The sequence below is a fragment of the Corvus moneduloides genome, chromosome 1 (genome assembly GCF_009650955.1).
Source record: "Corvus moneduloides isolate bCorMon1 chromosome 1, bCorMon1.pri, whole genome shotgun sequence".
Classification (NCBI taxonomy): Eukaryota; Metazoa; Chordata; class Aves; order Passeriformes; family Corvidae; genus Corvus; species Corvus moneduloides.
The window spans coordinates 344,754-372,715 of NC_045476.1; the positions used below are offsets into that span (position 1 = coordinate 344,754).

The window sequence follows — 27,962 nt, forward strand, 5'->3', positions numbered from 1 at the left end:
GCCCGGAGGACCCGTCGCAACGTCCCACCACAAGGCGGAGCCCCCGTCCGCTTTCCACCCCTGGTTTATTGGGGAGCAGCGGGGGGACCCCTCAGGACCCCTCCTTGGTCTGCTGTCGGATGAGCTCAGCATAGACACCTCCCCGTCGCACCAGCTCCTCGTGAGTCCCTGCCTGTGGAGACAGCGGGGACAGCCGGACGGTGGCACCTCCCGGTGCCCACGCGCCCCGTCCCCACCCTGCCCCGCGCCTCACCTCAGCCACGCGGCCGTGGGCCAGCACGGCGATGAGCTGCGCGCCGCGGATGGTGCTGAGGCGGTGGGCGATGAGCAGCACGGTGCGGCCAGTGGCCGCACGGTCCAGGGCCTCCTGCACCGCCCGCTCCGCCTGCGCATCCAGCGCGCTCGTGGCCTCGTCCAGGATGAGCACAGCCGGGTCCTTGAGCAGCGCGCGGGCAATGGCGATGCGCTGCTTCTGCCCCCCAGACAGCGCCGTGCCACGCTCACCTGCGGGACACCGTGGGGACACCGCGGCGTGGGGGGACACAGTGGGGATGGTGGTGTTGCACCATCCCAGGGGACCACCCAACCCACAGCCGGGAACCCCCCAGAATGTCAGGGCCACATCAGCGTGGGGAGATCCCCCAGCCCAGAGCCAGGGACTCCCACATCCGAACCCTGTCCCTCCTGCTCAGAGCCCAGTGCGGCCCCAGCTCCCTCCGGCACAGCTGAACACCTGCAGTGACCAGCAGCTGGTGTCCCTGCAGGACCAGGATCACCTCAGCTGGGGTCCCACACTTGCCTGACCCCCTTCCGCCCCAGCCATACCCACGATGGTGTCGTAGCCCTGAGGGAAGCTGCGGATGAAGCCGTCAGCGTTGGCGAGCCGGGCGGCCTCGTACACCTCTGCATCAGAGGCTCCTGGCTTCCCGAAGCGGATGTTCTCCATGATGGTTGTGCCAAACAGCACTGGCTCCTGCAGCAAAACCCCAGCCTCAGCGCTGAGCCCCAGCCAGGACCACCTCCCTCCCCTTCCCCAGGGACAGCCAGGAAGTCCCAGCCAGCACCACTCCTGTCCCCACCTGGCTGATGAAGCCGATGACCTGCCCCCGCAGCCAGGAGGGGTCCAGGCTGGCGATGTCATGCCCATCCAGGGTGATGGTTCCCGCCGTGGGCTCGTAGAACCGTTCCAGCAGCGCTGCCACCGTCGACTTCCCTGCAGAGGGGACTCCTGAGGTCCCCCTGCTCTGGACCCCTGGCTCCAGCAGCACCGGGGGGTTCCCAGTCCCTGGCATCCACTGGGCGCACTGAGCACAGGACTGGGGCGCAGGAGGATGCAGCCAGGGGGAGGGTGGGGGGTACTGGTACCTCCTCCAGAGGGCCCCACAATGGCCACTGTCTGGCAGGGGGGCAGGGTGAGGCTGAAGTCCTGAAGGACAGGGTAGCCAGGCCGGGTGGGATAACTGCAGGGAGAGGAGCAGGGGCTGCAGGCCTGCAGGCACATGGTGCCAACCCCCCAGTCCATGGGGTGGCTCAGGAAGCCGTGTGGGGCTGGGCAGGGGCCCGGTGGGACTCACCTGAAGGAGACGTGATGGAAGCAGATGTGTCCGAGCAGGGAGTGGGCAGGGATGGAGACCCCGCCCTGCAGCGGCACGGGCGGCTCCAGCCTCAGGAGCTCAAAGACACGGGCACCGGCGCTCAGACCCCGCACCACCTGTGGGGGAACAGCAGGAGCACCTCATGGACCCCCAGGTCCCCAGACCCCACCTCACTGGCGCTCAGACCCCACACGTCCCACAGGGAGGGTGGTGAAAGCACCCCCGGAGCCCTAAACCTGAACCTGCAGCCTCAGGGGGTGCCAGGACCCCCCACCTCACCTACCTGGCCCATCAGGATGGAGATGTTGGCCAAGGACCTGGGAGGTACAAGGGCAGAGGTTGAGCTCAGGGCTGTGTGGGGTACAGGTGGTGCCAGGGGTACTGGGGGTACCACTGGGCCCTGCCCTGACCTTTGCACTGTCTGCGAGGCCACCAGGAAGGACATGAGGTCACCAGGCGAGAGCTCATCTCCAGCCATCAGGGAGCCACCAACAAAGATGGTTCCCAGGACGATGCCTGTGGGGTAGGCACAAAGCTGGGATTTGAAGGGGACATGCAGAAGGAGCATTTAGAGGAGGTCCTGCCCAAGGGAGTCCCACCCTACAGCCATCGAGGTTCCACTCTATGGCCCCTGCTCACCATTAAGCGCCAGGTTGGAGAGCCCCTGGAAGGCAGCGATGCCGAGTCCCAGCCGCTCGCTCAGCTGTCCAGCACGGTCCACCTCGACAGAGAACAGCCTGGGGCAGGGATGGGTTGGGGTCCCCACTTCCACACCCTCGCCACCCCCAAGTCCCCCCCACCCTTACCCTGCTTGCTGCTCCTCCATGGCGAAGGCGCGCACAGTCCGCACGTTGCCCAGGGCCTCGTCAGCCACCACGGTGGCCTTGGCCACCTGCAGGGATAGGGAGGACAGTGGGGACACCTCACGCTGTGGCCTCGGGGGTGGTAGAACTGGGGGGCTCAGGTGAGGGTTACCTGTTCCTGTGCCTGGCGGGAGAGGCTGCGGAGGAAGGTGCCGATGACGGCCCCGGAGCCCACCAGCACCGGCAGCGCCACGAGCAGGAGCGCCGTGAGCTTGGGCGAGAGCAGGTACAGCGACACGAAGCAGCCGGCGGTCTGGGTGCTGCTGCGCAGGCCCTGGGGAGGGGGGCACAGTGGGTGGGGAGCTGAGGGGATGGGGGACTACCGGGCTTGCCCAGGAGATGGCCGGGCTCACCTGGGAGATGGCCAGCTTGAAGGAAGACTTGAACTCCTGGATGTCGGCCGTCAGCCGTGTCACCAGCTGCCCCGTGCGCGTGGCGTCAAAGAAGGCCACCTCCTGCCTGCCAGGGGAGTGGTGGGTGGGGGTCCCTGCGCCCCCACCTCTCCCATCCCCCGTCCCTGCCGGGGCTACCTGAGCAGGGCAGTGAAGAGCGCCTTGCGCATGTTGCCGGCCACCTGCTCGCCGACGCGAGCCAGCAGCGCGATGTACCCGAAGGTCAGCAGGCCCTGTGGGACGGCGGCGTCAGCAGGGCCAGGAAGGATCCCCCACCCACCCTTTCGGGGGGTCGGCGCTCACCTGCAGGCAGTAGACGGCAAGGAGGCGCAGGGCCGGGCGCCGCACCTCGCGCAGGTACGTGGGGACGTGGCCGCGGGCGCATCGGGCCACCACGTTCACCAGCTGCCCCAGCAGCACCGGGATGTGCACGTTGAGCAGGGCCGCGCCCAGCGCCAGCTGCGGGGACAGACAGGGACAGCGGTGTCACGGCACCGGGACAGCAGGACATCAGGAGTGTGTCATGCCATTGCACCGGGACACCAGCTGGCCTGGCACAGCACCGGGACAGTGGGTGTCATGCCATGGCATTGGGACAGCAGAATCAGGATGGTAGGTGTCACGCAGGACAGTGGCTGCCACACCATGACATGGGGACAAGGGGCCACGCCCCTGCACAGAGACTGTGGCCATCACACTGTGGCACTAGGACAGTGGCAGCCAGTGACAGGCACTGGGATGGTGGGTGTCATACCATGGCAATGGGACAGCGGCCATCGTGCTGTGGCACCGGGACAGTGTGTCATTCCACAGCACAGGTGTGACACAGGGACGGTGGGGATAAGGGGGACCATGGCCACCCACTCGCCCCTGCTCACCAGGACGGCAGCTGAGAGTGCCAGGAGCTTCGGGCGCAGGAAGGTCCAGAACAGCGGCCAATCAAAGGGGGGCTCCGTGGGGGACTCTGGAGGCTCGGGACCACCAGGGACAGCAGGGGGCACCGCGGGGACAGTGGCCTCCTGGCAGCGCGCAGCTGTGCGCAGCAGCCCCAGCACCACGCAGCCTGTGGCTGAGCCGGCCAGGAGCAGGCGGGGGGCCGGAGATGCGGGTGGCAGCCGGGGGGCCCTGGCCAGCCCCAGGTGCCCCCCATACCTGAAACTGGGGAGAGGGGTGAGTGAAGGGTGCCCCAACGAGGGGAGCCCCAGGGAACCCGGGGACCCCCAGCAGGGGCAGCACTCCCCCACAGTCCGGTGCAGGGAGACCCCCACCATGCTCCTGCTGCTTCCCGGCAGCCCCGAGCCCCCCGAAGCCCCCACGGATCGCCCCGGGGACCTCAGAATCTCATCTCCCACCACCAAGAGTTGTGTTCCTCCCTCCAAGGGACCCAGGAGTCCAGGATCCCCCCAGGACTGCCTGGAACCCCAGAGTCCTGGCTCCCCCCACCAAGAGTTGGGGTGCCCCCACCACCCAGGGGACCCGTGACTCTGGGAACCTCCCGGGACACCCCAGGACTGCAGAGTCCGCGTTCCCCACACCGCACCACACCAAGAGTTGGGGTCGTCCTCTCAAGGCACCCCGGGTCTCTCCACGACCTGCCCACGTGTTCTCCCCGCTCTGACCCCCGCCCCGCTGCTCCGGGACACCCACGTACCCCTAAACCTCCCGGGAGCCCCGGCCTCCCCGTGGTCCCCCCGCAGAGATCCAGATGTCTGGGAGCCCCCGCGAGTTCCCGGGACCTCCGACTCCCCCGCAACCTGACTCGCACCCCCGGGACCCCTGGGACCCCCGAGTCTGGGCTCCTCCCAGCAAGAGTTGGGGTTCCCGCGCTCCAAGGGACCCGAGAGTCCGGGATCCTCCAGGAATGCCCTGCATCTCCCCGGTACCTGCGCCCCAAAGCGGAGGGCGGCCGGAGCCGGGTCCAAGCGCCCGCAGCCCGCAGCAAGAGCACCGGCAGCGGCATGGCGGCACCGGGCGGGGGCGGCACCGGGGGCGGCACCGGGGAGGGACCGGGGAGGGCCGGGGGCGGGGAGGGGCGGTCCCGGGCGGGCGGAGCCCCAACACCGCGGCCCGGGCCCTGCGCCGGCCCCGACCCGCGCCGGCCGCTCTCCGGCGCCTCGGGCCCTTCCCCGGGTTCCGAGCCCTGACTCCTGCAACCCCCGGTCCCGGCATCCCCGCTCCTCCCCGGGACCACCTCGGGACCCCCGGACCTGTGCCGGAGCTCAGACCGCACACCGGCACCCCCCGAGCCCCGGGGCTGCTGTCGGTGCGGCCATGGCCGGCGGCGGGACCCGGGGCGAGCGCGGGGCTCCTTGAGCGTCCCGCACCGGCGGGGACGGGGGCACCGAGCCAGCACCGAGCGGCCAGGTGAGCACGGACGGGGAAGCGGGTATCGGGGGTGGCGGAGCCTCGCTGTCCCCGGTGCGGGGTCACCCCTCTCCTTCCCGGGGTCCTTCAGCTGCCCCGGGACCCCCCAAGCGGGCAGCACGGGGGCATCGGGGCAGGTGTGTCCCCTGCAGCCCCGGGGGTGCCCCTGTCCGCATGGGTGATCCCGGGTCACTCCCGGGGGTCACTGACGAGCCCCGTCCGTGTTCTTACGGCGCAGCCATGTGTCACCACTGGGGTTCGTGTCACCACGGGGATGTCACCCTGCCGTGGCCCCACCGGCAGGTTTCCGCCTCCCCGTGCGGAGTCGCGGGGGTCCCCGTTTGACACAGGTGACTCTGCGGAAGCACACGTGTGTCCTGGGAGGGTCACCGGGGCCGTTGCCGGGGGCCACTGTGTGCCCTGGCTGGCACATGCCCTGAGCTCTGCCCCTGGCCCTCGGGGCTGTCCCGGCTGCCCGGCCCCCGCCCGGGGATCCCCCCGGCCCCCCCGCTGTTTACACTCTCGGGCTATTTTCGGGCCCCGAGGATATTTTTGGCTGCCGGGTGCGGAGCTGGTTGGGGACGGGACGGGCCGTGCTGGTGTCACCCGCCGGGACACCCGATCCCGGGGGAAGCCGCCGCTGTCCCCGAGGGGGTGTTGCACAAGTAGGGGTCGGATCCCTCTTGCCGCATCAGCCCCGCGCCCGCGGCCCGCGCCGTGAGTCAGCCCCGGACAGGTGGGGCCGGACGGGTCACCTGCGGCCACTGGCCTGGCCGGACACCGGCTGTGGCCACCGCGGGGGACGCAGGTGACGCGCGGCGCTGCCGCGGGGCTGCGGTAAGGGAGCCGTGGGGGGGTGGACAGGGGGGTCCCATCCTGCTCCAGGGGTGGGGGTCCCATCCTTCCCCAGGGGGTGATGGTTCCGTACAAGGGTTTGGGGTCCTTTCCAAGAGTTTTGGGTCCCGTCCTCCCCTGTGGGGGGTTGTCCCCCTGCCCCGAGGTCCGGGGTCCTGCCCTAGCCCAGGGGGTGGGGGGTCCGGCCCTTCTCGGGCCGGGGGTCCGCAAGGCACCGAGCGGCCGCCGAGGCTCAGGACTGTTCCCGAGCTGGTCCCACTCTGGGTTGCTGCTCCCGGCTCCGGGGTGCTGTGTCCGTTGTGAGTGGGGTCTGTGGGGTGTCTGTGGGTACAGGAGTCCGTGGGGAGGGGGGCTCTACGGGAAGGAAGGGTGTGGGGGGGCTGTGGACACAGGGGTCTCTGGGGAGGGGTGTTCCCCCACTCGGACTGGGGGGGGCCAGCACAGCATGGAGAGGGGGACAGCTGGGGGAAGTATTGGGGTCACTCGGGCCATGCAGGGGGTCCTTCCCGGGAAGCCCCGCAGGGTCACGGCAAGCTCTGGCGCTGGCCTGGCCGGTGGGACAGGACGGGCCGGTGGCACCTGTGGTGTCACCTGCCCGCGGCCGGGGCCAGCTCAGGCCACCCGAATTTGGGGCACGCGGGCGGCGCTGCGGCACCCCAGTGGCATTTCCGGTGCCCCATACCTGCCCCCCGAGCCCTCCGCCCCACACCTGCCCCGCGGCGGCAGGTGCTCACGTTTCCCGGCAGGTGATGGCGGAGCAGGGAGAGGAGGACCGGGAGTACCCGGAATACCGGCGGCTGGAGGACTGCGAGCAGGACTCGCCCCCCGGCGAGGAGGAGGAGGAGCAGCTGCTGCTGCACGTCACTGAAGGGCCGACAGGTACTGGGGTCCCATCTGGTGGGGGATCCAGGGTTCCCATGGGCTGTTTGGGGGTCCCAGTGGGTGTTTCTGGGTCCTTGGAGGGGCGCGGGGGTCCAGGGTGATGGGGCGGCACCACATTCCCACCTGACCCCCCTGCGTTTTCCCCCAGACTCGTGGCACCACATCAAGGACCTGGACAGTTTCTTCACCAAGATATCCTGGCACAGCCCCTGGCGGCACTGTGGGGGACATGGGGGAACATGGGGTGACTCTGGGGATGGAGGTGGACATGGGGGGTCCATCACCCCCTCAAAGTCTCCTTAACCCCCCCACACATCTACCACTTCCACCAGAGGAATGGCTTTGCCTGCGTTGTGCTCTCGGACATCCTTGAGCTGGTGTAAGTGATGCCACGTTGTCACCATGCAGTGCCACACAGCTGTGCCACAGGGGTCCCACTGACCCCCCTGTGCCCCCAGGCAGTTCCTGTTTGTCGTCACCTTCAGCACATTCCTGCTGTGCTGTGTCGACTACGATGTCCTGTTCGCCACCCGCCCCCTCAACCACAGCCACGTCCCAGAGCACACCAAGGTGACCCTGCCGGACGCTGTGCTGCCCGCCCCGCAGTGCGCCCGCAGGTGGGCAGGGGGACACTGGGGCACACTGGGGGACATTGGGGGACATTGGGTGAGCTGTGCAGGGGTGCTGGTGCTGTGGGTGACACGCGGGGTCCCAGTGGTGTGGATGTCCCCAAAGGGTCAGTGGCGGTGCGTGGCTACTGCTCCTGCTGGTGCCTGCATGGCCGTGCAGAGGTCCCAGTGCCACTAGCATGGCTTTGTGGGGGTCAGGGTGCCACTGGTGTGGCTGCCTGGGGTCCTGGTGCTGTGGGTGATGTGTGTCCCCAGCAGACTCTGAGACAGCAGATGCACACGAGGGGACTGGTGGCACTGGTGACACCTGTTTCTGCAGGCTCCAGGGCAGTGGGTGGCTGCTGTCTGTGAAGGGTTTGTTGGCACTGCTGACACTTGTGTCTCCACAGCCTTCATGTCAGCAGGTGGCTTCTGGTTCTGCTGGCACTGGTGTGGCCGGGGGGGGGTCCCAGTGGCGCTGGTGACACCTGTGTCTTCTTGGCAGGCTCTGTGGTTGGAAGGAGGCCACAGGGGGGTTGGTGGCACTGGTGACACCCATGTCCCCACAGGCTCCGTGGCAGCGGGTGGCTGCTGTTCCTGCTGGTGCTGGCGGGCGCAGTCTGGCTGTGCCGCCTGGTCACAGCACTCCGGCGCCTCGTGGGCTACTGGGAGATCCGGAGCTTCTACATCCGCGCACTCGGCATCCCCGCGGTGAGGGGCTGGGGAGGGCCGATGGGGGCTGGGGTCCGGGCTGTGCCGTACGGGGCCGTGCGGTGCTGAGCCATGCCGAGTCACATCAGCGCCGTGCGGTGCTGAGCTGTGCCACGGGGTGCCCAGTGCCAATCGCCGTGCCGCCGTCACAGGAGGAGCTGTGTAACCACAGCTGGCAGTCGGTGCAGGCGCGGCTGCTGGCGCTGCAGCGGCGCCAGCCCCTGTGCGTACCACGCCGGGAGCTGACGGAGCTCGACATCCACCACCGCATCCTGCGCTTCCGCAACTACACCGTGGCCATGGTCAACAAGTCCCTGCTGCCCGTGCGCTTCCGCCTCCCGCTGCTCGGCCCCGTGGTCTTCCTCACGCGCGGCCTGCAGTTCAACCTGGAGCTGCTGCTGTTCCGCGGCCCAGCCGCGCTCTTCCAGAACACCTGGAGCCTGCGGCCGCAGGTGAAGCGGGCGGGCTCGCGGCGGGCGCTGGCGCGGGGCCTGGCGCGGGCAGCGGTGCTGCTGGGGGTGGCCAACCTGGCGCTGTGCCCCTGCGTGCTGGGCTGGCGCCTGCTGCTCGCCTTCTTCAGCTATGCCGAGGGGCTGAAGCGGGCGCCGGGCAGCCTGGGTGCGCGCCGCTGGTCGCTCTACGCCCGCCACTACCTGCGCCACTTCAACGAGCTGGGCCACGAGCTGCAGGCGCGGCTCGGCCGCGGCCATGCGCCGGCCACCAAGTACATGGACTCGTTCAGCAGCCCGCTGCTGGCCGTGCTGGCTCGCCACGTGGGCTTCTTCGCCGGCTCCGTGCTGGCCGTGCTCATCGTGCTCACCGTGTACGACGAGGACGTGCTGACGGTGCAGCACATCCTGACGGCCATCACGCTGCTGGGGCTCGTGGTCACGGTGGCCAGGTGGGTGCTGGATTGGTGGTCACGGATGGGCCAGACTCTGTACCGTGCTGGGCTGGGTGGGCAGCGGGGGGCTAAGGTGGGACCCTGCCTGTGCCCCTGCAGATCCTTCATCCCAGACGAGCACTCGGTGTGGTGCCCCGAGCAGCTGCTGCAGCGGGTCCTCGCACACGTCCATTACCTGCCCGAGCACTGGCAGGGCCGTGCCGGCCGCGCCGAGACTCGAGCGGAGATGGCGCAGCTCTTCCAGTACAAGGCGGTGGGTGCAGCCCCTCCACTCCCAGAGACCCTCCTCACCAGGACCTCCCTGCCCTGGGACCATCCTCCCCACCCCCAGGACCCCACAGACTGGGAGCTCCCCATCCTGGGACTTCCCAACCCTGGAGCCCCCTCCTCAGGATCCCCAGCCTGGACCCCTCAACCCTTGGATCCCCTGCTCCTAGAACCCCTTGCCCTGGGACTGCCTGCCCCAATCCCCTGCCCTGGGACCCCCCCACCCCCAGGACCCCACAAACTGGGAGCTTCCTGTCCCAGGATCGCCTACTCTGGGCTCCTCCGCACTGGGACCCTCCTGCCCCAAGACTCCCCACTCTTGGGACACCCCCATTCCAGGAGCCTCCTGCTTTGGAGTCCCCCACCCTGGGACCCCTTCACCCCAGGGCAGCCCTGCCCAAGGACTCCGCTGCCCTGGCACCCCCACCTTGGACATCCCACCCCAGGACTTCCCAATTTGGGACCTTTGCCCCGGGACACCCCCAGATCCCACTGCCCGCCTCTGCAGGTTTTCATCCTGGAGGAGCTGCTGAGCCCCCTCGTGACACCCCTGATCCTCATCTTCGCGTTTCCCCCCCGCGCCCTCGAGATCGTGGACTTCTTCCGCAACTTCACGGTGGAGGTGGCGGGGGTGGGCGACATCTGCTCCTTCGCGCAGCTGGACGTGCGGCACCACGGCAACCCCCAGGTGGGGACTGGGGGGCCCGGGGGTGGCGGGCTGGGGCTGCGTGTCCCCTGTTGGGGTGTCCCATGTCCCTGTCCCCTCAGTGGCTGTCGGAGGGACACACGGAGGCCCCCCCGGAGCGCCAAGCAGAGCACGGGAAGACGGAGCTGTCGCTGATGCGCTTCGCCCTGAGCAATCCCCGCTGGCGGCCGCCGCCGCCCGCTCGCCGCTTCCTCGGCCACCTGCAGGCGCAGGTGACCCGCGACGCGGCCACCGCGCCCCCCCCGCGGCACCTGCTGGCCGAGGGGCCGCTGGCCGCGTCCCTCCTGTCTGAGGACTCGGCCCTGGCGGTGAGTGGGGGCGGTTCGGGGGGGCTACGGTGTACATTGGGTGTCCCCCTGACGAATGTCCCCACAGCCCGAGGGGCTGGTAGCCAGCGTCTTGGCGGCCAGCGGGCTGGTGGCCCGGGACCCGCGCTTTGGGCAGCCCTGCAGCACGGCCAGCGCCACCGCCAGCCTGCTGGCGTCCCTGCGGAACCCCCTGGGGACCCCGCCCTGCGGAGCCCCTGAGAGCCCTGGAGAGCACCAGTGCCCTGAGGACAGGTGGGGACCAGGGACAGGGGTCGTGAGGAGGAGAGACGTGGTGGGGACATGGGCACCGGGGGATGGGGGGCGTGGGAGGGGGGATGGCTGGGAGGGGTGTCAGGGCAGTGAGGGGTGTCACTGATGGGGGGCTGTCAGGGTGGCGAGGGGGTGTCACAGAGGAAAGGGGTGGCGGGGAGGGATGTGGTGGCAGGCAAGGGGTGTCACGACGGCTCAGGGCTGTCACAGCGAGGAGGGGTTGTTGTGGCGGGGGTGTAACCTCGTGCCACCCCTCCCGTGCCCCAAGGCCGGCGCTGAGTGAGTCGCGGCTGCGCAGCCTGAGCCGCTCGGCGCTGCTGGCCGAGGTGGCCTCGGCCGAGATGAGCCTTCACGCCATCTACCTGCACCAGGTGTGTCACCTGCAGTTCCCGTGCTCCCCCTGCCCACAGCACCCCCAGGACACAGGTCCCTTGGGGTCCCCTGGTGTCCCCATGTCCACCAGAGTGTCACTGTCTGGGTGCTCTGCCTCGCCCCCTGGAAGTCCTGCCTGGCCCTGGTCCCTTGTCCCCCGTCCCTTGTCCCCAGCCCCATTCCAGGCTGCCCTACGCTCCCTGCCCCCCTGGGTGACACCCACCCACCGTTCTCGGCCACGGCCAGATGGCGACTTGGGGATGAGGCACCGCAGCTGGTGTCACCCATGTTCCCCCTTCTGCCACCCCTTTGGGAGCTGGGGAGTGTCCTGGGCTGAGGGACCCCTGCCCCGCTGCCCCATGGGGGGCTCCGAGTGCCAGTATGGGGGAGCTCTGCTGTGCTGGGGGGCTCTAGCAGCAATGGGGGGGCTCTGACTGCCTCTGGGGGGTGTTCTGAGCACTAATGCGGGGTCTCTGCTATTCCTTGACCCCTCTCCCCCACAGCTCCACCAGCAGCAGCAGCTGCAGGGCCCCGGCCCCCAGCCCGCGGGGGCACCCAAACACCCTTTCGTGACCACAGGTGAGCACCGGCCGCGTGGTGTGTCCCGGGGGCTGGGGGGACGCTGCTGACACCCCCCCACCACCGCGGGGCCGAGCCTGGAGCCAGGGCAGGGCGGGTTCTGGAGGTCCTGACCCCCCCCGTGCCCCCCAGGCTCGGCTGCCCGGGCCTCGCAGCTGCGGGAGATGCCGCTGGGCGGGTGGGCCGAGGAGGAAGAGGAGGAGGAAGAGGAGACGATGACGTAGCCGGACCCGGCTCCGGTGAGTGGGGACACGGGGGAGCGGGGACCCCCGGGATTGGGCCATGGAAACCCCCGGGGGTGGGAGACGGGACGCCCCGGGGCTGGGGGACATGGTGACCCCCAGGGCTGAGGATACAGGGACTTGGGACACGGAGACCCCCGGGGCTGGGGTTCAGTGGGGTCTGGCTGCCATGTGTGCCGGGGTCCCCAGTTTCTGGGGTGCCCAGTTTTGGGGTCCCCAAGTGCCAGGGTCCCCACTCTGGGGCCCCCACTCCAGGATCTCCACTCTGAAGTCCCTGCTCTGGGGTCCCTGCTGACACCCCGTTCTCTCCGCAGGGTCCTGGTTGTGCCGAGACCCCCCCGGAGGTGCCGGGGGAGCCTCCAGGGGCACAGTGGGGGGCTCGCCGTGCCCACTATGCTGCCAGGGGGGCCCTGTCCGTGGGAGCCCCCTGCTCGGGGTGTCCCTGGTGCCCCCACTGCAGTGCGGGGTCAGGGGTGCTGCCAGGGGCCCCCCCAGGTGCTGTGTTTGGGAGGGGCAAAGGGCTGGTGCCCCGAGCACCAGCCGAAATAAAGGTTTACAGAGGGGCTGTGCCCGCTGGCTGTGCCCGGGGGTGGGCTGGGGGTCCCGGGGGGGCGATGCCGTGGATGGGGGCAGGGCAGTGTGGGGTGACGCTGGGGGCTGTGGGCAGGTGGCAACGGTGGTGCCGGCGTGGTGCCACTCAACTGCAGCCACACAACTGGGAGCCACAGGACCGTGGCTGTGGCCCCCTCCCACCGTTTCCCACCCCTCAGAGCCACAGGACCGTGGCTGTGTCCTTTTGCCCCCCATTTCCCACCCCTCATGTCTGGAGGGTGGCCAGGTGCCCCCAGCAGTGTCACAAAGCCCATCCTGCCCTGTGCCAGCTCCCAAGCCTCCAGTGCCACTGCGGGAGCCGAAGTGTGGGGCCGGGGGTATCAAAACTAAACCTTTACTGGGGGGTGGCGGGACGGGGGCGCAGCCACAGGGACCCCCGTGTCCCCGCACTCAGGGCGCCGGGCCCGGCGGGCGCCGCTCCTGCAGGGAGAAGGACTGGCTGCGGATGCGCAGGGCCACCTCCTGCGTGCGGAACGTCAGCCCGAAGATGTCCTCGTGGTAGCGGTTCTTGTCCTGCGGGACAGGTGTCAGGGCCGGGGCCGGTGTCCCCCGTGGTGTCCACAGGTGTGTCCCCTGTGGTGTCCCCGTGTCCGAGCCCTTACCCTCAGCTCGCTGATGACGTCCCCCGCCTGCCCCAGTGTCATGTTGCCTTCCTGGGCCAGGATGTGCTGCACGGTCTGCAGCACCTCGGTGGCCATGGTGACATCCCCGCACACGTACATGTGGCCCCCGTGCTGGCAGAGCACCTGGTGCACCTCGGCCGCCAGCTGCGCCCGCAGCACGTCCTGCACGTACGTCTGGGGACACACAGGGACGATGGCATCCTGCACCCACCCAACCTGTCCCCAGGTTCCCATCCTTGCCCTGATCCTTTGTGTGCTGTCCCTGTCCCTGTCCGTGTCCCCAGCCCCTCACCTCCATCGCTGGCTTAGTGTCCCCCACTAATCCCTGTCTCCTTCATTTCCATCCTCACCTTGTCCTTGTCCCCATCATACCTCCCTCCCCAGCTCCAAGCCCATCCCAGTCTGTCTCCATCCCATCCCGGTCTCAGTCCCCATCCCCATCCCACCCCTGTCCCCGTCACACCTTGGGGGTCCCGGGCTCACGGGAGAAGGCCGTGAGCACCTGGCTGAGGGCCCCCTGCTCCCGCGCCTCCTCCATCTCCTCTCGGTAAATGTGGTCCAGGGCAGATGAGCGGCATCCGAACACCAGCACCATGGGGCCCAGGGGGCCACCTGCAGGGGGACAATGTCCTCGTGTCCCCACACTCCACGTCCCTACAGCCTCGCTCACCCCTGTCCTGCAGCCCCCCCTGTCCCCACATCTCCCCATCCCCATGTCCCTACGTCTCCAGTCTCCATCCCTTCCCCATGTCCCCACGTCCCCAACCCCTTGCTCACTGTCCCCATCTCTTGTCCTGCCTCCCAGTGCCACCATGTTCTTGTGTCCCTGTGCCCATGTCCCCATATACCCCACACCCCCGCATCCCTCCCATCCCCAGCTCCCAGTCCCCGTCCCCAGATCCTCCCAACCACCTGTCCCCATGTCCCCTTCCCCATGTCACTGTTTCCCCATCCCCCTGTCCCTGGCCCCCCATCGCCCCTGCCCCCCATCCCCAGCCCCCCGTGTCCCCATGTCCCCAGCCCCGTCCCCTGTCCCCACCTCCGGCGCGCAGCAGATGCAGCCGGTGCTGCCAGAAGCTGCGGAAGGGCGCGACGCCGGTGCCGGGGCCCACGAGGATGCAGGGGGTGTCAGGGGCGGGCGGCAGCCGGAACGAGGGGGCCCTGCAGCAGTCGGGGGTCACTGGGGGCCCTTGAGCTGTCGGGAAATGGGGGGAGGGCAGGCGGGGGGTAGGTTGGGGGGAATAGGGGTAGGCAGGGGACGTGTAGGGGAGCATCTGAGGAGGACAGAGAGGGATAGCGGGGGGGACACATGCGGGAGGACAGGTGATCCCTTACCCCCGGATGAAGGCTGGCACTGTGTCCCCGGGCTGCAGCCGCGCCAGCCACGTGGAGCAGACGCCGTAGTGGAGGGGACCCTGCCCGTCTGTGGGGACCAGAGGGGGCTGGTGGGGGTGCGGCAGGTGGCACCCCCAAAGGCAGCCCCTCACAGAGCCTCCCGCAGGGACTGGCGACTCCTCTGTGCCCGGGCAGGGCTGGAGAATGGGGGGACCTGAAGATGCTCTGGGGACACTGGAGAAATGCTGGAAACCCTGAAGGTGCCCTGGAGGTGCCCGACCGCGCCCGGCCCCGCCCCTGCCCCCGCTCACTCTCGCTGTGGTAGGTGACGACGGCCACGGTGAGGTGGATCTCGTCCGGATGGGCGCCGGGCGCGGAGCTGATGGAGTAGTAGCGGGGCTGGAGCAGTGGGAGCTGGGAGAGCAGCAGCGCGGCCGGCAGAGCCACGGACGGGAACTCGGCCAGAACCTCCGGCAGCGTCGGGCACCGGAACCACTTCCACTCCTCGTACAGCCGAGCGTCCTGCGGGCACAAGGCTGGGACAGCGGGGATCCCACACCCGGCCCCCGGGCCCCCCCGTGCCTGGCACCCGAGCAAGGGGACCAGCACCCACCCGGGGTGGGGGAGCATCCCAGTATCCGCTGAGGGAGGGGATCAGCATCCCGGTATCCAGACTGAGAGGTAACCGGCATCCCAGTACGGGGGGAGGTCAACCTCCCAGCACCCCAGTACCCCAGTACCCCCCGCCCCTCTCCGGGTGGTGACCCCCCACCCCACTCCCCCTCACCTGCGCCAGGCGCTGGAGCCGCTCCCGCTCCGCGGGGTCCCGGGCCAGCGAGCCCAGGAGCTGCAGGAACTGGGGGGTCGGGGGGGCCGCCACGTCCAGGTAGAAGGTGAGAGCCTGGGCCAGGGTGCAGGGGGGCAGCCGGTCCTGCGGCACCCAGCACGGCCCGGGGGTGGACCCGCCTGGGGATGGGGGGATCGGGGCGCTCACTTCTGTCCTGTGCCCTTCCCAAGGCCCTTCCTCTTTTCCTTCTTCTTCCCACCCAGCCAAGTCCGAGCGCCTTCCCATTCCCTTCCCCAGCCCCTTCCTCTTTCTCTTCCCAAGTCTCAGCCCCTCCCCATCTTTCCCCGGTCCGTAGCGGCGGGACCCCCTCCTGTCCCCTTCCGGTACCGAAGGGTCCCCCCACAATCCCCCCCGTGCCCTCCGTACCGGCAGGTTCTCCCCCAGTCCTCCCCGTGCCCGCTCCGTACCGGCGGGGTCCCCGTCGCGGCTCTCCATCCCCAGGGGCTGCTCGGGGGGCGGCGGGTCCTCCACGCGCTCCAGGACACCCCGCACCAGCTCCTCGCGGTTGGCGGGGAACACGCCCAGGTGGTCCCCGGGCAGGTGCCGCAGCCCCCCCTGCTCTGCGCAGCCCACCCGCACCAGCAGCGTCTGCCGGCTGGGGGGCACGGGGGGTCAGCGGGGGGGACTGGGGGAACGGGGGGTCTGGGCTTTGGGGGTGCAAGGGGGACAGCGGGGGTGGAGGGTGCCACGGTGCGGGAGGGGCAGCGGTGAGGGGGGCCTGGAATGACGGGAGGGGCGAGGGGTCAGCGGGGTGCAGGAGGGGTCAGCGCGGGACGAGGTGGGGCAGACACGGGATGGGGGGGAAAGCGGTCCCGCGGGTCCCAGCAGTGGGGGGTGTCCGCGGGATGGGGGGACCCCGGAGTCCCGGGAGTGGAGGGGAACGGGAGATCCCGGGGGTGGGTGGGGTGGGAGGTGGGGGTCCCTGCGCGGGGGGATCTCACCTGGACTCCTCACTCTGCAGGTTCTCCACAGACAGCACCGAGCAGGGGAACACCTGGCGCTTGTGCAGCTGGGACAGTCCTGGGGGGCGCGGGGGGATCATGGGGGAAGTGGGGACACGGAATGCAGGGGAGGGTACGGAGGATTAGGGGAGCACGGGAGGCTGGTGGTCACGGGTGGTTGTAGGAGGACACGGGAGGCTGGGGACACATGGGGACACAGGGATACATGTAGGGCTGGGGGACATGGGGGGCTGAGGGGTCATAGGGGGACTGGAGGGACTGGATGGTCACGAGGGGACACGGAGGGGCTGGGAAGGAGCAGGGATTTGGGGGGACACGGAGGAGCACGGGGGCTGGGGACTCATGGGGTGACAGGAGGGCTGGGGGGAACCAAAGGGTCTTGGGGAGGTCATGAGGGGGCTGGACGAGTCCCTGGGGGGGTGTCTGGGAGGTGGCCTCCCAGAGCTGTGGGGTGCGAGGGGATCCCCCAGGATGCTCGGGGGGTGCTATGGGGTGTCCCGGGGGACACGGGGCAGATGCCGGTGACAGGTGCGAGGTGACACAGGGAGGTCCCGCAGGGGTCGGGGGGGGGGGTCCCGGAGGAGTCAGTACCGGCCAGAGTCTCGGTGGCCTGGGGCTGTGGCACCAGCCGGTGCCTCTGGCGCTTCCAGCCCTGGGGCGGGGCGAACAGCTCCTCGGCGCCCCCCGCGCCGTCCCCCACGCAGAAGGTCTCGCAGGCAGCCTGGGGGTACGGGGGGGGTGCAGTGGGTGCCGAGCAGGGGGGCCTGTGGGTGCCCCCCAACCCTCGGACCTGGCAGACCAGGCATGCCCAGGTGCAGAACGGATCCTGAGCCCCCCCAGCCCCGTACCTGGAACACCTGGCGTGCCCAGGTGCGGAACGACTCCTCCTGGGCGCACAGCTCGTCGCCCTCGCCCAGGGGCAGCACCCGCTCCCCCCCCAGCTCCTCCAGCCGCGTGTCCACGGCCCGCGCAAAGGCACAGAAGTGAGGGTACGCCCGGGACCCCAACCCGAACACCGCAAACCTGGGGGGAGAAGGGGGGGTGAGGGTCCCCAGGAATGTGGAGGTATGCCCAGGACCCCGACCTGAACACCACCAACCGGGGGGGGACGCAGTGTGGGGGGTCCCCAAAGCCAGAGGGGTCAGGCCATTACATGAGGGGGTCAGGGTTGGGGACCTCGGGGGCAGCTCCTGCCCCTCCCACATCTGCAGGGCAGCCGGGGCTGGAGCTGCCAGTGCCGGTGTGAGCCCCAAGCCCCAGCAGGGCAGCGTGCCCAGGCCAAGGACCCCACCCCATCCCTGTTCCCACGGCCGTGACCATGCCCATCCGTGTGGCCTCGGTACCACAGGACTCCCAACATGCCCAGGCTGAGAACCCCATCCCAGTACCCATCCCGTGCCCATTCTACGCCCATCCCCATCCCCATGGCCATGCTCTGTCCCTGTGGCCATGCCCATCCCATGCCCATCCCCGTGGCCTCGGTACCGCAGGGCTCCCAAGGTTCCCGCACTGTCTGTGTTGCTCAGCTGCCGCCGCTTCTTCTTCCAGGAGGACACGAGCTGGTCGGACTGGGAGACGCTGTTGAACCGCAGCTTGTAGCTCCTGGGGGGTTAGGAGGGTGAGGACGGTGAGGGGGGATCCTGCCCCGGCCCCAGTGGAGACCCCCCAGGACCCTCAGGGTGCTCACATGGGCGGCTCCACCTGGGAGGTGCCAGTGTAGGGCGATGTCATCTCCATCAGTGCCTTGGAGAAGCTCTGTGGGGGGCAGAATGTCACTCCCACATCCCATCCCCACCCCATACTCATCCCATCTCCTCCCATGTCCATCTCACCCCCATCCCATCTCCAACCCCAACTTCATCTTTATCCCCCTCCCTATCCCATCCCATCTTATCCCATCTTATCCCATCTTATCCCATCTTATCCCATCTCATCCCATCTCATCTCATCTCATCTCATCTCATCTCATCTCATCTCATCCCATCCCCATCCCCATCCCCATCCCCATTGCATCCTCCTCTCATCCCATCCCTACCTCAGCACATTCTGGAGGGTCCCCATTCCCAAATGTGCTGGTGACCACCAAGACCAGGGTCTCATGCTCCAGGGCCACCACATCATACTCATCCATGCACAGCACCTTCATGGAATCCCAGGATTAGGATCCCTCCACAGAGCTGCACCCGGCGCGTCCCCTCGCCCAAACCCCTGCCACAGGGCATTTGGCCTTTGGCCCCGTGGGGGGAGGTGGGTGAGGGGAGCTGTCCCAGTTCTCCCCCTTTTTCCTCCAAACCTTGGGATCAAATGCCCGTCGAAAGAGCTGGCACAGATTCCAAGCGTAAGTCCGTGATTTCCCAGTCTCCGTGGCATAGAGGATGGTGGCCTTGACCCGTCGCGCCATCACGTGTCCCATGAGCTTGGCCGAGATCTTGACAGCGCTGTGGGATCCCCAGGGCCACCATGGGATCAGCATGGGATTCCCAGGGGATCCCAGAACTCCCAGGGGATCCCCAGCATCATGGGGTTCACCTACTTGGCCACTTCCTTGAAGGTCTTTCTCCGGGTGACAGTGGTGCCTTTGGACACGTAAACCTTCCAGGCGTCCGGCTGTGGGGCGCGAAGGGGCCGGTTGTGGGGCAGAGGGGCCGTGGGGGGGGAGTAGTGAGGCAGAGGGGTTGGGGGTCTGTGGGATTGGGGAGCAGGAGGGGGGGTGGCTGTGGGGAAGAGGTGTTGGGGGTCTGTGGGGCTGGACCCGCCTGGTACCAGAAAGTGAACTGGGGGTCATGGGGGCTCGAGGGGGGCTGGAGGACTCCCAGAGGGGCTGAGGGAGACCCTCAGCTGGGTGCTGGGGGTGTCCCAGAGGGTGCTCAGGGGGTGCTGTGGGGTGTCCCGGGGGCAGCCGTGGGGTAGATGCCGGTGGAGGGTGACGCAGAGGGTTGGGGGTTCCGTAGGGATCTGCAGTGCCTGGGGGAGTCCCAGAAAGTCCTCGGGGATCCAGGGGGGTCAGTGCCAGCTGACCGAGGGTCTCAGTGACCTGGGGCTGCAGCACCAGCCGCTGCTTCTGGCACCTCCAGCCCTGGGAGGGGGGCAGAGGGGCTGGGGAGCCACGGGGTTGGATGTGTGGGGCAGGGGTCCCACCTGGTAGCGGAAGGTGGGGCTCAGGTGGTAGTTGACCATCTCCTGGTGGAAGACAGGTGTGAGACTGCCCGAGAGGGGGGGCACGATCCAGGCCCAGTCCGCAGGGCACCCGCCCCGCGCCCGCCCCTCCGCCGCCAGGTGCTTCATGAAGGACTCGGTGGCTGCGTGGTGGTCCACGATGGTCACCTGGGCCACCTGCGGGGACAGGGGGGCAATGGGTACTTGGACCATTTATGGGGATGGGGGGTGCAGGGATGTGGGGTTCCTATGGCCCAGCAGTGTGGGGCTCCCAGCACTGGGGGGCCCAGAAGGGGTCCCACCTGGAAGCTGTGCAGCACGGCCACGTTCACCTCCACGGCTGCCCGGTCCTTCCAGAGGGATGAGCTTGTCCCTGTGTCCAGCCCCATGCGCTGGGCCACCTCCTGTGGGGGGTCAGCAAGGCAGGGTTGGCCAGGGGGTCAGCCAGGCGGTCCCAGAGGGGTCCCGGATGGGGTCCTAGTGGTGTCCTGTTTGGGGTACCAGAGGGCTCCTGGGGGAGGTCCTGGGGGTGACCCAAGCATGGTCCCGGTGGGAGTCCCAGGGGGGTTCTGGTGAGGGTCCCTGGATGAGCCTGAAGGGGGTCCCAGAGTGGTCCCAGTGGGGGTCCCTGGGGGGTTCCGGGGAGGTCCAGTGTGGAAATCTTGGGGAGTAGCAGGGGGCTCCCAGGAGGGATCCTGGGGGGACTGCAGTGGGGTGCGAGGGCTGTCCCTGTGGGGTCCCGGGGGGCCGGGGGCTCACAGGCAGCACGTTGTAGCGGTGGCGGTCGCAGAGGTTCCGGGAGCCGATCTCGGTGCCCATGTACCAACCATTGAACGGCGCCGCGGGGAAGTCGAGACCCCCAATCTCCAGCAGCAGGTTGGCCACGGCTGGCAGCGCATGCCAGCGCAGCCCCAGCTCCGAGAACCACTCCAGCCTGGGGGGCACGGAAGGGCTGTGGGCGCACCCTCACAGACCCACAGCGGCCCCGCGGCCCCCGGTGTGGGCACCCAACCCCAATCCCACCTGTGTCCCAGTATCCCACCCGGAGAGGGGGTCAGCACACCAATAGCTCAGTCAGGGAGAGGATCAGCATCCCAATAGTCCAGAATCCAGCCCGGGAGGGAGTCAACAACCCGGTATCCCAGCCGGGGAAGGGGACAGCATCCCAGTATCCCAGCCAGGGACGAGCCCAGCACCCCAGTATCCATCAAGGATGGGATCAGACCCATGTCTGCCCCATGTTCCCAGGGGGGTTCCCCAGCCTCCATCCCCTCCCCCGAGGTGACCCTGTGGGACTTCAGCCCAGGGCACTGGGAGAGTCCCGCAGCCAGAGGGATTCTGGGGGGTCACAGCCCCACTCACGTGGGGTGCTGCAGCGGCACCTCGAGGACCAGCTCCGGGGGGAGCGGGAAGAGCTCAGGGGACTCGTCGGGGCTCTGCAGCAGCAGCGGCAGCACATCAAAGCGGCCCCCCCCGGGGGTCCAGCCATGTTGGATGCAGAGCTGGGAGGGGAAAGCGTCAGGGAGGGCCACCAGGAAGTGTTTGGGGGTGCAGAGATCGGGGGAATGGAGGGGAGATGGAGAGGTGGACGGAGTAGTATGAGGAGGGGGATGGAGGAGAGATAAAGTGGGAACGGAGGGCGGCATGGAGGGAAGATTGAGCAGGGGATGGAGAGGGGATAGAGGAGGGATGGGGAGGTGGTGAGGGGGCCTGGGGGCGCAGGGGCTCCCCCACCTCGGTGATGTCCACATTGGCAGGGTCGCCTCGCACGGAGCCGTCAGGCTGCCGATACCCCGCGTAGCGGATCAGCTGCGAGTTCCAGATGCGGAAATCGCCGCGTCCCGGCGCCCGCGGGGGGAAGATGGTGATGGCGGACCTGGGGGGAAGGGGGGGGCGGGGAGGGCCGTCAGGACACCCTGCAGCCGCGGGGGTCGGGGGGGGCCGGGGGGATTCTCACCGGATGTTGCCGCGGTTGGTGGCGAACTGGATGTGGGAGCACAGGAGGCTGAACATCTCCCCCAGCCCCGCGCAGTCCCGGGCATCAAAGACCTGCGGGAGGGACAGGGTGGGGTGTGGGGGACCCCTGCGGGCCAGGTGGGGTGGGAGTCCCCCTGGGGAATTTGCAGGCCAGGGGGTCCCTTGGGACAGGGGTCCCATGGGGCGGCGGTGGCATGGGGTCTTTGTTGGGGTGGGAGTTCCCTGCGGAACCAGGGTCCCCGTAGGACAGGGGTTCCCGAGGGGTTCCCCTGGGCTGGGGGTCCCCATGGAACAGGTGCAAGGCAGGGTCTCTGTAGGGTGGGGGTCACCGCAGCACACAGGACATGGTGTGAGGGTCCCCGTGGCGTGGGGGTAACCGTGGGGGGGTTGGTCCTGGTGGGTGCCCGTGAGATGGGGTGGCATTCCTGTGCGGGGAGTTGGGGTCCCTGTGGTTTGGTGTCCCCAGGAGTTTGAGGTCTTCCCGTGTTGGTGTCCCCGTGGGCTGTCGTGGGTGAGGGTCCCGCGGGTGGGGCCGCACCTGGAGCTTGTTCCACTGGATGCGGCCGACGCAGCGCGCCGCGTTCCGCCAGGCCTGCTTGGCTCCGAACGCCAGCTCGGGCTCCCGGAGCCGGTACGAGCCCGAAGCCGCGATGTCGGCGGCCACCTCCCGCAGCCGCTGCGTGTGTGCCGGGGAGTTCTCCCTGCAGGGGGACCCTCAGCATCCACGGACACTGGGACCACCCCCCAGCACCCCCAGACACTGGCAGCCCCGGGGGCGGGGGCCCAGCAGGTACAGGGGTGCGGGGTGCTCTGGGGCAGGGATGGGGATATGGGTGTGCTTTGGGACAGGGGTGGGGATATGGGGCACCCTAGGACATCTCTGGAGCTATGGGGGTACCCTGGCGTGCAGATGGGGATGTGGAGTGCTCTGGGCAGGGATGGGGCTGGGGATACTTTGGGGCAGGGGTGGGTTTTTGGGGTGTCTCAGGAAAGGGATAGGGATATAAAGGTGTTTTGGGCAGGGGCGGGCCTGTGGGGTGCCCTGGGGCTGTGGGGTGCCTTGGTGCAGGGGAGGGCGAGGCAGTGGGGTGCTCTGGGGTGAAAATGGGGCCATGGACAGGGCTGAGGCTGGGCTGTGGGTGCCCCGGGGCCGCGGGGCGCCCATGCCCGCTGTGGGGGTGCCCATGTCTGTTGTGGGGGTCTCGTCCCCGCTCACCGCCGCAGGGACACGTAGTACTGGGTGATGAAGTCCCGGGCCAGCTCCAGCAGCTCCTCGGGCGGTCGCGTCCCCTCGGGGGTGGGGGCGGGCAGCGGCCGCGGCAGCACCAGGGACCCCAGGCAGCGCTGCCCCGAGCAGGGCAGCTCCTGGGGGGTGATCTGGTGAGCTTCCCAGACCGCCGGGACAGACGTCCCGGTCCCTGTATCCCCTTCCACACCGCCCCGCCCGTGCCTGTCACCCCGGCACCCCCCAAACCTGCACCCCCAGCCCCGCCCCCTGACTTTGCCCCCCCATCTGCCTCCTATCCTGCAGCCCCCCAATATGCAAGTCCAACCTGCACCCCCAGCCCTCTGCCGCTATCCCTGCGCCCTCTCTTCTCACCCCGCCAGCCCCACACCCCATTCCCGTGCCCCATTCCCGCTCCCCTCAGCCGCGCCCCGCGCCCCCCGGACCTGCCCCGCAGTCGCGCAGAGCGTGTCGTAGCTGATGCTCCCCGTCTCCCAGTTCTTCAGGCGAGCGAAGCGGGGGGGCTCCGCCGGGGAGGAGGGCGCAGGGCTGGAGGGTGACACGGGACACCCCTGAGCCCTGTCCGGGCGGGGGGGGGGCCCAGCCGGGGGTCTCGGGGGACTTGGGAAGAAACCCATCCACCTCCCCCGCACTTGCTCCCGCGGCTCTGACACCGGGACCGCCTCGGGGTGCGGGGACCTGTCCGAGGGGACGGCGACAGGAGAGCACTGGGTGGAGGGGAGCAGTGGGTGGGCTGTGGCGGGGGCAGTGGGGGAGGTCCGGGGACTTCTAGTGCTGGAGGCGGGGGGGGTGGGCGGGTCTCGAGCCCTCGGGTCAACTTCGTGGGGACGGGGCGTGGCAAGGAATGGAGGGCAGGGGGTGAGGAGGCGCAGAGGATGGGGGTGCTGAACCGGGGGGGCAGAGACTGGGGAGGCTGAGCTGGGGGGGATCAGGGGATGCAGGGGAAATAGGGGATGGGGAGCTGAGCTGGGAAGTCAGGGAATGGGAGATCGAGATATGGAGGGCTGAGTTGGAGGGGTCAAAAGTTGAGGGGTCAGAGGATGGAGGGGGCGCGGGGCGTTCCTGGCCCTCGTGTGAGTGTGAACAATGGCCATGAGTCAGACCGGGCTCCGGGCCACCGAGGGGGGTGGACACACCCCCCTCCCGTCCCCGTCTCCTCCGAGCTGGGGGGTTCCTAAGCCTCCATCCCCACCGGACCCCATACGCCCCTCCCCATACGTGCCCATATGTGCCCCCAGATCCCGCTCGCCCCAGCGCACCCCCGGGGGTCCCACGGGCTGCTGGGGCCACGCCGTGGGACAGGAGACACTGTCGCGACGCCACGGGCAATGCGCACAGGGCTCTGCTGCCGGCGGGCTCCGTGTTCTGCCCCAGTGACCCATGCGAGCCACCCCGGCAGGGACGCCTCCACGCCGGGGACACCTCCACGCCGGGGACACGTCTCCGGTGGGCTCCAGGCATGTGCGAACGTCCCCGTGAGGGAGGAGGGGGTCCCCGTCGAGGCTCGGAGCTGCGGCAGGTGAGCGCCGGTGCCCCGGTGCCCTGTCCGTCCTTTCCACCCCATTCCTCCGTATCCCACCCCGTCCATCCCACCTGGGCACCTACTTGGGGGGCTCGGTGACAGCGGCGGAGGCAGCGGTGACAGGGGGGTCCTCGGGCGCGGGGCCGCGCGGGCGCGAGCAGAGGCCGAGGCCGGGGCAGGCGCGGGGGGCTCCGGACAGGACCCCCGGCAGGTTCCCCATCGCGGCCCCACTGAGCCGGGAGCGGCCGCTTCCCGCTTCCTACAGCCCGGGGAAGTGGTGACGAGGCCGCGACGCCCCCGCCCCGTGCACAATGGGCACCGCCACCTCCACCGTCACTGCCACCGCCACGCGGCGTGGGACACACCGGAGACCCCACCGGGGGGCGTCGAACCCAGTGTGACCCCCGGCCCCCTGGCACGTGGCCATGGGGAGGGAGCGATGGCACCCAGAGAGGGGGACACGACGCTCATGGCGAGGACATGGCCCTTGGGGGAACACACATGACACACGGGTGGGGCACAGCACGGGGGGGAACATGGCACTGGGGGGGATATATGGCACTGGAGGGCATGCATGGCACCCCGAGGGAGGACAGCTGGCATCCGGGGGGGACACAGCACTGAAGGGGACATGGCACCCACGGGGGACATGAAACTGGGGGGACGCACATGGCGCCGGGGGAACAAACACATGGCACTGGGGTGGACATGGCACCCTGGGGACGCAGCGATGGCACCCAGAGGGAGGACACAGCACCCATGGGGGGGACACACAGCACTCGGGAGGCCGCCGTGGTGGCAGGGTCCCCCATCCCGGCCACAGGACACTGTGCCCCTTCCCGCCTTTGCACTGGGCAGCTGGGTGCTCCAGGGGGTTCCCGGACCCCCCCCCAGCCCCCCAGCCATGGGGCGGATGTCCGGCGGGACCCCCCCTCCATTTCCCGCCGCTTCCACCCAGTTCCGGCCATTGATGTGCTGGGCGCTCCCGGGGACCCCCGGGTGAGCACCCCTGGGGGGGGACTATGCAGGGGGGAGTGCACCCCTCGACCGTCCCCGGGGGGCACCCTAGGAAGCCGCGTGGGTTGGGGGGGGTTCACCCCAGCTGTCGGCGGGGAGGGTCCTACGGTAACCCCGGAGTGGGGCGGGGGTCGCGGTGGGGGGGGGAAGCCGGGGCGGGGGTGCTGTTGGGGTGCGGGGGGGTGTCGGGGGGGTGCGGGGTCCCCCCGGTGCGGGTGGGTGGGTCCCTCCGGAGGTTCGGGGGGGGGCTCAGCCCGCAGCTCACGCAGCGACGGGAAACCGCGCCCGGTGCCGGCTCGGCGGTTCCTTCCTGCGGGGGGAGAACGGGGCGGGGGGAACCGGGAGGCGCGGGGCGGGACCGAGGCACGGCGTGGGGGGCAGAGCCGGGCGGGGGTGCCGCAGGGACCCCCGGAGTGGGGTTCGATCACCCCGTCTCGGGGGTCCCGGGTTGCCGCCCCAGCCCCGGGGTGTTCCCTGCCCCCGCCCCCACGCGCCGTGGGGCGGGACCGGCCTGTCTGTCACGACAGAGCGCCCACCCTATTGGCTGCCCCGCCCGGGGGGGCGGGGCTCGGCCGCGGGACAGGCGGGGGCTGCTGAGGGTCAGGGCTCGACCCCCCCGCCCTCTCAGATCCCCCAACGCCACAGCCCCCCACCCACATCCCCCCGCCTCCCAGTCCCCCCAAATCCACCGCCTCCCCTTCCCCACGGCCTCCTCCAGCCCCACAGCCCCCCCGCCCCACAGCCCCCCCGCCCCACGGCCGTCCCGTACCCCACAGTCCCCCCCGCCCGGCTCGGCTGAGCTCCGGTTGGTCTGGTCTGTCCATTCACGTCTGGTCGATCTGGTCAGTCAGATCAATCCATTTATGTCCGGTCAGTCCATTTGGGTCCGGTCGGGCCCAGTCGATCCATTCAGGTCCAGTCACGCCCGTCTGGGTCCGTTCGGGTTCATCGGGGCCATTTCAAAGCCCGTCGCAGCCGGTCTGTCCAGTCGGTCTGGTCGGGACTGGTCAGAGCTGGTCGGGTCCGGTTGGTCAAGTCAGTCCGGTCAGAGCAGTTGGTTCGGTCCGTCTATTCGGGGCCGTTCGGGTCCGGTTGGTCCATTCGGGTCCGGTCACTCCGGTCGGTCCCTGCGGTCGGGCCCCGCGGCGGGGCCGGGTCGGGGCCGGCGCCGTTTTCAGCACCTGGGACAGAGACCGGGAGCATCCAGAGCAGCGTCGGGATCGGGACTGAGACTGGGACTGGAGTGGAACTGCGCTGAGCTGGGACTGGGACCCGGGCCTGGACTCGGCTCTGACCAGGGCTGACACCAGGACTGGAAGAGACGTGGGACTGGATTGGGCTGAAGTGGGACTGGGATCGGGACCAGAACCATGGTTGGGACTGGGATTGGTCTGGACTCGAACAGCACTGAGACCCTGACTGGTCTGGGACTGATCTTTGATTGCGACTAGGACCAGGACTGGGCTAAATATGGACTGGGAATGGATTGGATTGGATTGGACTCTGAAGGAACTGAACTGGTCTTGAAGTGGACTAGGACTGGAGTTTGAACTGGAACTGGGACTGGAACTGGGATTTGGACTGGATGGGGACTGGCACTGGAGCCAAACTGGACTGGGACTGGACTGGAAAAGGGACTGGGATTAGGATTTAACTGGGACTGTGACTAGACTGGGATTGGGACTGGGACCACAACCAGACTGGATGGGGTCTAGATGAGGTCTGGGCTGAGATTGGGACTGGACAGGACTGGGAGTGGGACAGGGACTAGAACTAGGACATAGACTAGAATTAGGATTGGGTAGAGATTAGGATTAGACTGGGATCAGGCCTAAGACAAGGGCTGGTCTGGGACTGGTACTGGGGCTGATACTGGAACTAGACTGGGAAGGGGATTAGGCTGGGCCGGCATGGCAGGACTGGGGCTGGGAGGCTCCCACCAGGACCCAGCTGGGGCTGTGCCTGGAAGCTTTGCTGCTGTGCCACTGGCCCCGTGTTCTCATGTCCAAGTCTCCCACTGTCCCTGTATCTCAGTGTCCTGGTGTGCCAGTGTCCCCATATCCCAATGCCCCAGTGTCATGGTGTCCCACCGTGCTTTATTCTGGTGTCTCGGTGTCTTCGTGTCCCCATGTCCTTGTGTCCCAGTGTCCCGGTGTCCTGGTAACCCAGTGTTCCCATGTCCCCACGTCCTCAAGTCCAGGTGTCCTCATGTCCCAGTGTCCCCATGTTCCTGCGTTCCCATGTCCTGGTGTCCCCATGTCCTGGTGTCCCCATGTCCTCATGTCCCCGTGTCCCTGTGTCCCACCTGTCCGGGAGCGTGGCCTCGCTGCAAAGGGGGGCTGGGACCGGCGTGTCCCCCCGGGTGTCGGGGGGCGGCCCGGAGTGTTGGGGGGGGTCCCGGGGAAGGGGGCGTGGCCCGGAGGGTGGTGGGCGTTGTTGGGGGCGGGGCCGCGGCGGGGCGGAGCCAGCGGGCCCCGTGGGCGCCCCCGGGCGGGGCGGGGCGGGGGTCCCCGGGCCCCCCCGCGGCCATTGGCTGCGGCCGCGCTGGCCCCGCCCCGGGCCCGGCTGTCAACACGCAGCGCCCGCCGGGCCGGGCCGAGCCCACGGACCCGCCCGAACCGAGCCCAGCCCGCCCGCCCGAGCCGGGCCGCGCCGCGCCCGCCTGAGCCCAGCCGAACGGGGCGGGGCCGAGCCGAGCCCAGCCGAACCCAGCCCAGCCGAACCCAGCCGAGCCCGCCCGAGCTAAG

At 69.2% G+C, this 27,962-nt stretch overlaps 3 protein-coding genes across 6 annotated transcripts; 1 reads left to right on the plus strand and 2 right to left on the minus strand.

The window, feature by feature from the left end:
- Positions 1 to 46: 46 nt before the first annotated feature.
- Positions 47 to 4,840, minus strand: ABCB8 (ATP binding cassette subfamily B member 8). Of its 3 annotated transcripts, none has more exons than XM_032099370.1 (16): positions 4,734 to 4,840; positions 3,729 to 4,008; positions 3,154 to 3,309; positions 2,989 to 3,083; positions 2,812 to 2,917; positions 2,571 to 2,732; positions 2,402 to 2,487; positions 2,235 to 2,332; positions 2,006 to 2,111; positions 1,879 to 1,912; positions 1,575 to 1,711; positions 1,366 to 1,460; positions 1,080 to 1,213; positions 826 to 973; positions 254 to 504; positions 47 to 172 (listed from the first exon to the last, which is right to left on the minus strand). In XM_032099370.1, the coding sequence occupies exons 1-16, from the start codon at positions 4,808 to 4,810 to the stop codon at positions 92 to 94; spliced, it is 2,046 nt and encodes a 681-aa protein (XP_031955261.1). In that variant the 5' UTR covers positions 4,811 to 4,840; the 3' UTR covers positions 47 to 91. The 3 variants fall into 3 exon arrangements, with proteins under 3 accessions (XP_031955261.1, XP_031955350.1, XP_031955173.1); XM_032099459.1 differs by having other exon boundaries at positions 3,729 to 4,002; positions 4,734 to 4,835; XM_032099282.1 differs by having other exon boundaries at positions 3,729 to 4,824.
- Positions 4,841 to 6,524: 1,684 nt separating this feature from the next.
- On the plus strand, positions 6,525 to 12,483 carry ATG9B (autophagy related 9B). Its single transcript, XM_032093960.1, is given in 15 exon segments — positions 6,525 to 6,783; positions 6,785 to 6,948; positions 7,100 to 7,143; positions 7,266 to 7,330; positions 7,410 to 7,568; positions 8,129 to 8,270; positions 8,423 to 9,171; positions 9,274 to 9,427; positions 9,950 to 10,129; positions 10,210 to 10,455; positions 10,523 to 10,707; positions 10,994 to 11,096; positions 11,601 to 11,676; positions 11,809 to 11,915; positions 12,233 to 12,483. Coding segments are annotated over 14 exon segments (2,583 nt in total). The 5' UTR covers positions 6,525 to 6,559; the 3' UTR covers positions 11,901 to 11,915; positions 12,233 to 12,483.
- Positions 12,484 to 12,834: 351 nt separating this feature from the next.
- On the minus strand, positions 12,835 to 24,454 carry NOS3 (nitric oxide synthase 3). Of its 2 annotated transcripts, XM_032121814.1 has the most exons (26): positions 24,282 to 24,454; positions 23,102 to 23,204; positions 22,647 to 22,795; positions 21,969 to 22,131; positions 21,411 to 21,502; positions 21,188 to 21,329; positions 20,816 to 20,955; positions 20,213 to 20,387; positions 19,756 to 19,857; positions 19,436 to 19,630; positions 18,831 to 18,904; positions 18,591 to 18,735; positions 18,333 to 18,437; positions 17,985 to 18,052; positions 17,783 to 17,899; positions 17,146 to 17,320; positions 16,889 to 17,018; positions 16,277 to 16,355; positions 15,743 to 15,930; positions 15,276 to 15,454; positions 14,800 to 15,010; positions 14,489 to 14,576; positions 14,193 to 14,314; positions 13,617 to 13,765; positions 13,133 to 13,327; positions 12,835 to 13,043 (listed from the first exon to the last, which is right to left on the minus strand). In XM_032121814.1, exons 1-26 carry the CDS (start codon positions 24,416 to 24,418, stop codon positions 12,921 to 12,923), a joined length of 3,546 nt encoding a protein of 1,181 aa, XP_031977705.1. In that variant the 5' UTR covers positions 24,419 to 24,454; the 3' UTR covers positions 12,835 to 12,920. The 2 variants fall into 2 exon arrangements, with proteins under 2 accessions (XP_031977705.1, XP_031978491.1); XM_032122600.1 differs by lacking the exons at positions 12,835 to 13,043; positions 13,133 to 13,327; positions 13,617 to 13,765 and having other exon boundaries at positions 14,199 to 14,348.
- Between the last annotated feature and the right edge of the window lie 3,508 nt (positions 24,455 to 27,962).